Raw genomic sequence first — 9,338 nt, forward strand, 5'->3', positions numbered from 1 at the left:
TGGCAAACAACAAATGTGTGTGTCTCTCTCTCTCTCTCTCTCCGTTCTGTCGAGAATGCTTCAGGATACCTCAAAGTAACACAAGTTGTTGGGATTTTTCTGTCTAAAAAAACAACAACAATAAGAGGTGCAAATTGGAAGCCGACCATGAGTTTTTGTATTGTATTTGTATTTGTATTTTGAATTTGTAGACTGCAGAGGACCTGGATCATCTAAGAAGAACACAGAGAAGAAACTATTTGTGTATATCGTTCACGTTTTTCCTGGGTCAAACCCATACGATTTTATTATAATAACGGAAATGCCTACTGTCATGTTATGATCAACACATTGGATATTGGTTGAAATTGGAAATTAACTCTGCGGACAAGAACCTGCATCACAGGGAGGCCCACCGACCAATGACCATCTCAATGGAACTCACAGCCCGAGATGAAACACTAATCAAATATCAAGTACCTTTTATTGACATTTTATTGACATCATGCAAAATTGAAATAAAAGAGCCAATTAATGGTTTTCATTAAACAGTCCGCCCGCTGGAAATCAGCAGATGGAACAGTCAGCAAGGTGGAACAGCCAGCAAGATAGAAAAGACAGAACGCTGGAGCAGTCAGCAAGCTGGAAGAGCAGAACGCTGGAAGAGTCTGCGAATCATAACAGTCAGCAAGCCAGAAAAGACAACGCTGGAACAGTCAGCAAGCTGGTAGAGCAGAGAGCTGGAAGAGTCTGCAAGCTGGAAGAGTCAGCAAGCCGGAACAGACAGAAAGCGGAAACAGTCAGCAAGCTGGACCAGCAAAGACAGAACACTGGAAGAGTCTACAAGCCGGAACAGTCAGCAAGCTGGAAGAGAGCGTCTCCCATGCGCCTGCCCAGGCTGCTGACACTCCCAGCCTTTAAAGTGTGATCAAGAAAAGCTTGAACTCATTACGCTCCTCCACGTTCCCCAATGCTTTTCTTTTTAGTCTTAACTGCTTGCGTATGTTTAATAATCCAGCCTTCAGATGTAATTTGTTCCACTAAGATGCATTAGGAGGAAAGCGGTACAGTAGTGGACTACCTCATACCATCTCCACGTCTTGGTGGAAAGAAATGTCCAGGCCAAATCCCCCAAACTCATTCTTTCTTTGTGTGCGAGTGGGTGGGTGTGAGAGAGTGTGTGTGTGTGTGTGCATATACATAATATATGAAGCCGATGAGCTGACAGAGGCAAATCAAACATTTTATAATTAAATCTCATGCACCGGTTTTTCGACTTTAATGCAATATCAAATGTAACATAAAACGGAATAAAAGTCCAAAAAACACACCACAGATATCCTGACTTTTTTCAATTTATTGTCATCATCATCATACTCATCAACGAATGCCGACCACAGAACCGGTTCTCCATGGTAACCCCCCACTGGGCTCGTCCCCCCCCTGACCGTACTAGCATCCCAACGTTTACTTCTGTGGGCTCCAGCGCCAGTGAGTCGAAGGAAGTGCAGTGAGTCAGCGAGGGCCACACAGCTTCAACACGAGGGGAGGTGTCACGCAGCTATGCTGACCAACAGTACTGACACACGGGCACACACACACACACACACACACACACACACACACACACACACACACACACACACACACACACACACACACACACACACACACACACACACACACACACACACACACACACACACACACACAGAGAGCTAACCCTTGTGTTTGTTTACCTGAAGAACCACACACTATACTCATCTTTGGGCCGCGTTCCAATGTGTTTTATGCTTCCTTTCAAGCGCAGGGGGTTAATCTATGCGTGTGGTCCAACACAAGCGCAGGCATTCACTGTACGAACGCCGCCGTTCAACTTTCCCCTGCGCCAGAGGTCTCCAGTAGCCCCCCCCCCCCACCCCGACCACCACCACCACCAACCCCCTACACCCCTCCTCCCCTCCCAACCTCTAACCAAACATCGCAGGACAGCAAAAGGGAACTTCAAAGTGGCCGGAGGGGGGTTCATGTATTTTTTTTTCCCCCTGCCACTTGTCATCATCTAAGGGACTGGCTGCGCCCCTTATTACGCTAATTGCTCCCAACTGCTCCGGGAGGCTTTGATGAAGGCCAGCCCCGGCGGCCCGCAAGCACCTGTTGTTAGCGCTAGAGTTAGCACAGGTGGGCACTTACTCTCGCTTTTGTGGCTGTTGATAACCGGACTTAAAAAATGTACTCTTTCTAAAATAAACAAAGCTGTCTTCATCTTCATCAGGAAACGTTGATAATGATTCTTAAGATGCGTCCTTTCTCCCGACAGAAAGCGAGCACGAAGGAGAGTACAACCGCTTTTTGTGCGCGGCAGTCTGGCGCCATCTTGTGGTGAAACCGGGGTTAGAAATCCAGCAACTGCAAAACAAGCCCGATTTAGAAGTCAGCATAAGGTTGGTTGCTCTAGACAGGCTAAAACCGTCTACCGAGCTCGTTGCATGTGTGAAAAAAAGAAAGAAAAAAGATGATGCTGAATTAATGTTTTACTTAAATATCACTATAATAATAAATATATATATATTAAAGGAAATTATAATTTAGGTAAAATAGAGACAGCCTGCAGTTGACCATATTTTGTGAATAACATGAACAAATGAAGACTTGATGAAGACTTTCATTCCATAGTGTATTAAAACATTGTCTGACTCGTCGACACATCTTCCCTGCTCAGTGACCTACCAGCTGAGGAAGGATCTTCTCAAAGTGCTCTATGTGGACTCTATTACAATCCTCAGATTCAGCTTGCTTCAGTGACCTCATGGCCGCCTCTGGGGAAAAAAAAAAAGAAAAAGTTAACATCACCCATTGGATGACTCGTTCACAACAATAACAGACCCCTCATTACAGCTAGATGGACCGGTTAGTCAGCACTAGCCTGGATGCCTATCCCCCCCCCCCCCCGTCAAATACCAGCTGGCTCACCAGCCTTCACTTCATCACCATGGACTCCTCATTTTCTATTAATTTGTAGTATTTCATTTGACTTGAAAAGTTTGCTTTTAATCTATTATTGATGTCAATTATGGACCCCATTGCAGTTCAAACAGTCCCTGGCAGGGGGGAGCCCCCACTCTGTGTTCCTTCATTCTACTTAAGGGTGTGTGTGTGTGTGTGTGTGTGTGTGTGTGTGTGTGTGTGTGTGTGTGTGTGTCTGTGTGTGTGTGTGCGCGCGCACGTGTCCTTCCTCTTTGGAGGGCTAGGGTGAGGGCGGTGTCATGAAACAGGGCCTGTGAAGCTCTTTGAGACTGTAACCATGATTAAGCCCATACTACAAACCATACTACTTTCCCCGTGGACGTACCTTGAACCAGCACCTTCAGCATCTCGGACATCAGTATGGCGGCGTCGCTACTGACTGTTGGTGGAGGGGGGAGATGAATCAGTCAACACAACGACAGCTCAGTTTACCATTACATTAGGTTTAATAGTACATGGAACCAGACTCACGTCTGGTTTTATCTTCCTTGAAGTGACCTGACAGGAGCTTGCTGACAGTCTCCTGTAGTAGAATAAACCACGTATTATGTGAATAGACATGACTGAATGAACACGTTCACGTGATGCAAGCAATAATGCTGGGAATACATCTAGATTCCAACAATGTTTTTTTCCTGCACAGTGCACACCCTTAATGGTTTGGGTACAGAAGTGATAACCCCTAATGTTAAACCATTGACACGTTTTCACAAAGGCCTGTGTTTGTCAAAACGCTCAAATAAAGTAAACGGAACAGAACGACGAAAAGATACAACCCCTCACGTAGGACTAATGTGTGTTAATTCAGACTTCCACAACTAGTGAAGATACTCCGAAGAGGGGATTCCCTAACATGTGAGGGTATAAAGGTGATACTCTATCAGCAGCGAAGATGTGTGTGACTTGAATGCTGTAGTTATGCTGGTGTCTGTCCAATCGCATTGTCAATGTTTTTACTAATGTAATGCCATTGAAATTAAACTAATTACTCAGTGATACGTATTAGGGCATGGAAGAGATACGTCTCAGTTTCAAGAAACGAAATGCTCATGTTTTCCGGTACAGCTGGGCTTTACTTACCTTTTTAAACTCGGCTGCGGGTTCTTTCTCCGCCATGTTTACAACGACGGTGGATTGGCGCACTTTCGGTTGGCTGGTTGGATCACGGCGCGTCATCAACACCGCGTTCCGTCATTGGTCCGATCCAACAAGCCCCGCCCCCAGAGCGACATTAAGAGTGAGATTTATCTCTGAATATTATTATTCTATTTAAATAGCTCATAGCATAAACAATATCCCACTGTTTGATTGGTTTTAAACGTTATATATGTTGCAGCTTCATAATATATATTGCATGATGCATCTTTACTTTTTAAGGTGTAACCATGGACTATATTGTAGGCTATGGTGATACATGCTCAATGTATGTCACGACAAATTTGTATTCTGGTTATTGTTTCTCTTTTGTTAGTATCTGCAAACATTGTCTTTAGTGAGTTATTTCTTTTTCTGCCAAAGGGCATAGACATAATCCGCCTTTGCCTTTGTCCCGGAGGCCACAGTCTACAGAAGTTTGTTTCTCTAGATTCATAGCTCGTAAATTGTCCCATTGACAGCGAGCTGACGAAGTAAAAATTCCGGTAACTCTGCATCTGTAGAATAACTTCACAAGACCCAAATATGTTTTTCTCAAAAGTGTGTAGTAGTGCCTCCTATCGGTGCTGCATTGAACTCAATAATCAGTCTCATTTCATTTAAATGTTGAAACGGTTTCCAAGCCATTTGCTACATCATTTATTTCAGACACACCAGACATTTATGGTTAATATATTACAAACATAATTTTCTTTAGTATTCAGTAAAATCACACTCATGTCTGATGTAGAGTAAAGAAGATAACAAACGATATGGGTACAAAGATTGCAGAAAGCCGGATTAAAAACATTTTAAACTCGACATTTTTGAAAAGACCAAAACCTGTACTTACAGATTGCTATCTTTGCAATTGACATCACAATACATTACACATTTACATCTGGTTCATGTCAGCTCTCCGTCCAGCCACTGGGCGTCCTCGAAGATGTAGCCCAGGCCCATGGAGCGCCTGACCCTGGGCTTAGACCCGCTGGCGGCGGAGGAGTTCAGGATCAGGTCATCCCCAGATTCTCTCTAAAAACAAAGGGCTACCTGGTCAGGTGGTGTGACCACCAACAACTGAGAACGTCTCAGAATAGCACAATATGCAGGCCTGTCTATACCCTGGATTTTATTTTCCTTTTTTAAAAATGAATTATAGTATCATGTTAAAGATGTTTTGTGTGCCTTTTAGAGGATCAGTGGAAGTTAGGGAATTACCTTTGGACTAACAACCCTTCGCACGACCGCCAAGTCGCCTCCGATGAAGTGAGGGCCGGCCATCTCTGCCTTGTCAGCCTCTTCCCCCGTGGAAAACCTGACGAAGCCCATCGCCTTGCTGTCTTCTGACTTGTAGTTTTTAAGGATCTGTGCGAGAGATCAGAAGTCACTGCCTGCAAGAGTAGCTAGAGGAATTTCCGTTCCAGAGTCATTTTGTTGCAAAACTCCTGTAAATTCAGATTTCTTAGTTCACCTTGCACCCAGTGACGTTTCCCCAGTCATTGAAGTAGGCCTGCATGTAGCCTTCGTTGATGAAGGCGTTCAACTGCTTAACAATCAGTCCATGTTCCTGCCACATTGCATAAATAAACAACCAAATTATGCTATTGTGTAATATAGGTAAGGTAGGTATATATGTTATAGTGAAATCATATTTACTTACCAGCTGATAGTTTTTTTCCAAATCACCCATGAACATCTTAGGTAGGCTAATGTATGATCTCTTCGCTTCTGTTTTTGTACCAACAGGAGAAAAACATGATATCAATAAATTACAATTGTGTGTTTGTGTGTGCATGTATATATGTATGTATGTACACAATAAATACAATACATAAAAAAAAATTTACACAGAATAAGGGTACGTACCAGTGTCCATCTGTGCTGTGAACAAACTAAGGCTTGTGTGAGGAAGAGATATGAAGGGAGCCACTTTAAAGGCAAAGGGGGATGGGTTACAATATGGTATTTGGATGATGCGGAAGGATGATGCATCTTAAGTAAATGAAGAGCAACATTCCATGCTCAGTGTGTCACTCGCAAAACTTTTGAGATTATTAACATTCTGGAAGACCTGGTTAAATAACAGATGGGGTCTAATTCTAGCCTTTGTGTCCTCTTTAACAGGTTGGACTGCATTATCAGACACAGCAATATTCCCTCAGGCAGGTGTTTCTTTGGCATAAAAGCATATAAATATATTTTAAAAATAAATTTCAAAATTCAGTGGTCAAACAGCTGCATATGATTTAATACGAAAATCCATTCCAAGCTATATGATCAACCATATTGTAGAATTGATAACCCAATTGTATTTGTGTTCAAATACAATGTGTTGCGTTCAGTTACAATATTGTTTTGACATGATTTTTCGATAACCAAATATTGCAATTTGAGCTTGATAATGACTGATTTTGGGCCAAACTGGATATGCGAATACATGCATATGCTAAATAGAGTTGCTGTTGTTCTGATCAATCATGTGGGTTGGGAACATTTTACCTGAGCTTATTATTTGACTCATTCACAAGCTCTGCACCCAAAACGCACACAATGAGTGAACAAATGAGAAAAAAGCAAAAAATAAATAAATGGAGAAATATCTTGTAATATCAACTATTAAAAAAAATGTTTACGGATTTGGGTAGAGGATAGTATAGGGCATACAAAAATTACTTATTTAAAACCCGGACTGCAGGATTGCGTGCTTTGAACTAGTTACCCAACACTACCTAGGTGTTAGTAGATATGACTCACAGAAGCATGTTTGTAAACCCTCTATGTTGAAACCCAATAATTTCTGAAGGGGCCATCAGCAATTTGCATGTCACTTCCAAGATCTCAGGACAAAGAGACAGATTCAGCTCTTTTCACGTCTAAATGATGACACATGCCACCACTGAGAGGATGAACTATAGGCCATAGATGTCAACAACCAGGGCCAGCTGAGGGTTGTGAATAAAATCAGAGGCCAGACATTCATTTCAATGATAATTTTATTGAAGAAATGTAAATAGTAACAGTACATGCATGCACAATATTGTAGTTTTTCCATTGTTGTGGGTAAACTCTACCACCAAAACTGATTAATAAAGCAAAAATAGTATTCATCAATTGCTGAACAATGTTTTTGTGCAAGTATCAGTTTATAAAAACATTGTCCATCCTCATCTTTTTGAAGAAGATGAGGGTGAACAATGTTTTTGTATAAAATGATGTTTGCACAATTAAACAAAAACACATTTGGATCACAGTACTTTTGTCTTTAACAAAACAACTGATAAGCTCATGGTTTTCAGCAAGACTGTTTGATAAAGCAAAACAGTCAATGTAACAAGTCGTATCTCAAACGCATGGCTTACTTTGGTAACTTCAGAGAGCACAACAATCGACCCATTGATCATTGATGCCAAACCTGAGCAAAACTTTGATTGGCTCTTTAAATTCTAGTCTTGTCCCAGAGGTCACAGAAGCGTTCTGTTTCTCTATATATTCATGGCACGTAAATTGTCCTAATAGCAGCTGTAAGATGACGCTGCATCTGTAGAATATGTTCACGACACCCACATGTTGTTCTCAGAAGTGGGTAGTAGGGCCTCCTATGGGTAAAATATGGTACGGCATTGAACTCAATATGAGTAATTAAATTTCAAGGTCAAATGGATTCCAAGCCATTTGTCACATAATTTATTTGAGACACACCAGACATTTATATTTCAATATATTTCAAAACTAACCTGTTTTAGTATTCATTCATTGTGATAGTGATGTAAAAAAAAAAAGTACAACTCCAAAACATTGAAAAGACAAAACCTGTACTAAGTTTAACAGGTTGCTTTCTTTGCATTTGACATCACAATACATTACACATTTACATCTGGTTCATGTCAGCTGACAGGGGAGCAGTTCAGGATCAGGTCATCCCCACATCCTCTCTGAAACAATGGCTACCTGGTCAGGTGGTGTTACAAAGCACATTTAACACCTCTCAGAATAGCACATGCGTAGGCCCTCTATACCCTGTATTTTATTTTCCTTTTTCAAAAAATGTAATATAATACCATGTTAAAGATGTTTTGTGTGCCTTTTAGAGGATCAGTTGGAGGGAAATACCTTTGGACTAACAACCCTTCGCACGACCGCCAAGTCGCCTCCGATGAAGTGAGGGCCGGCCATCTCTGCCTTGTCAGCCTCTTCCCCCGTGGCAAACCTGACGAAGCCCATCGCCTTGCTGTCTTCTGACTTGTAGTTTTTAAGGATCTGTGCGAGAGATCAGAAGTCACTGCCTGCAAGAGTAGCTAGAGGAATTTCCGTTCCAGAGTCATTTTGTTGCAAAACGCCTGTAAATTCAAGTTGGCCAAGTTTTTAGATTTCTTAGTTCACCTTGCACCCAGTGACGTTTCCCCAGTCATTGAAGTAGGCCTTCATGTAGCCTTCGTTGATGAAGGCGTTCAACTGCTTAACAATCAGTCCATGTTCCTGCCACATTGCATAAATAAACAACCAAATTATGCTATTGTGTAATATAGGTAAGGTAGGTATATAGTGAAATCATATTTACTTACCAGCTGATAGTTTTTTTCAAAATCAGCCATGAACATCTTAGGTAGGCAAATGTATGATCTCTTCTCTTCTGTTTTTGTACCAACAGGAGAATAAATTGATATAAATAAATTACAATTGTGTGATTGTGTGTGCATGTATATATGTATGCATGTACACAATAAATACAATACATACAATAATATTTACACAGAATAAGCGTATGTACCAGTGTCCATCTGTGCTGTGAATGAAAAAAACAGTTACAATTACAAACAGAAAAAATTACAATTAGTTTGTGTATGTTTGTGTGTGTGTGCGCACATATGTATATGTATGTGTGTGTGTGTGTATGTATATATGTATGTATGTATATATGTATGAATGCTACACAAATTTTTTTGTTGAAAGAAAATGAAGACACACATTCCATGTTCATTGTCTATTGTTGTCATAGTTCTTGGTAATTATTACATTGTTTCTGGAAGGCGGAAATAGTCAAAGAGGCGGTCTAATTGTAGCCTTTAAGTTTAACTCTTTGACTGGTTAGACTGCATTATCAGCCACAGCAAACATGCAAGTCAAATATAATTTTTTGTGGTCCAACAGCTGCATATGATTTAATACAAAATCCATTTCAAGCAATACGATTAACC

At 41.2% G+C, this 9,338-nt stretch overlaps 3 protein-coding genes across 3 annotated transcripts; all 3 read right to left on the minus strand.

Moving 5' to 3' along the window:
• Positions 1-1,322: 1,322 nt before the first annotated feature.
• cenpx (centromere protein X) lies at positions 1,323-4,182 on the minus strand (the record flags this gene model as incomplete). Its single annotated transcript, XM_084463419.1, has 5 exons — positions 1,323-2,388; positions 2,710-2,798; positions 3,332-3,385; positions 3,478-3,529; positions 4,087-4,182. The coding sequence occupies 5 exons, from the start codon at positions 4,180-4,182 to the stop codon at positions 2,374-2,376; spliced, it is 306 nt and encodes a 101-aa protein (XP_084319545.1). The 3' UTR covers positions 1,323-2,373.
• Positions 4,183-5,046: 864 nt separating this feature from the next.
• On the minus strand, positions 5,047-5,862 carry LOC311397048 (heterogeneous nuclear ribonucleoprotein A0-like; the record flags this gene model as incomplete). The annotated part of the gene is made up of 4 exons (XM_084488791.1): positions 5,804-5,862; positions 5,615-5,710; positions 5,362-5,508; positions 5,047-5,175 (listed from the first exon to the last, which is right to left on the minus strand). Exons 1-4 carry the CDS (start codon positions 5,837-5,839, stop codon positions 5,047-5,049), a joined length of 408 nt encoding a protein of 135 aa, XP_084344917.1. The 5' UTR covers positions 5,840-5,862.
• A 2,165-nt stretch (positions 5,863-8,027) lies between these two features.
• On the minus strand, positions 8,028-8,921 carry LOC311397215 (heterogeneous nuclear ribonucleoprotein A0-like; the record flags this gene model as incomplete). Its single annotated transcript, XM_084488794.1, has 5 exons — positions 8,028-8,075; positions 8,254-8,400; positions 8,524-8,619; positions 8,706-8,773; positions 8,912-8,921. 5 exons carry the CDS (start codon positions 8,919-8,921, stop codon positions 8,028-8,030), a joined length of 369 nt encoding a protein of 122 aa, XP_084344920.1.
• Between the last annotated feature and the right edge of the window lie 417 nt (positions 8,922-9,338).

This window comes from Micromesistius poutassou, assembly GCF_964030765.1.
Source record: "Micromesistius poutassou genome assembly, chromosome: 1".
Taxonomy (NCBI): Eukaryota; Metazoa; Chordata; class Actinopteri; order Gadiformes; family Gadidae; genus Micromesistius; species Micromesistius poutassou.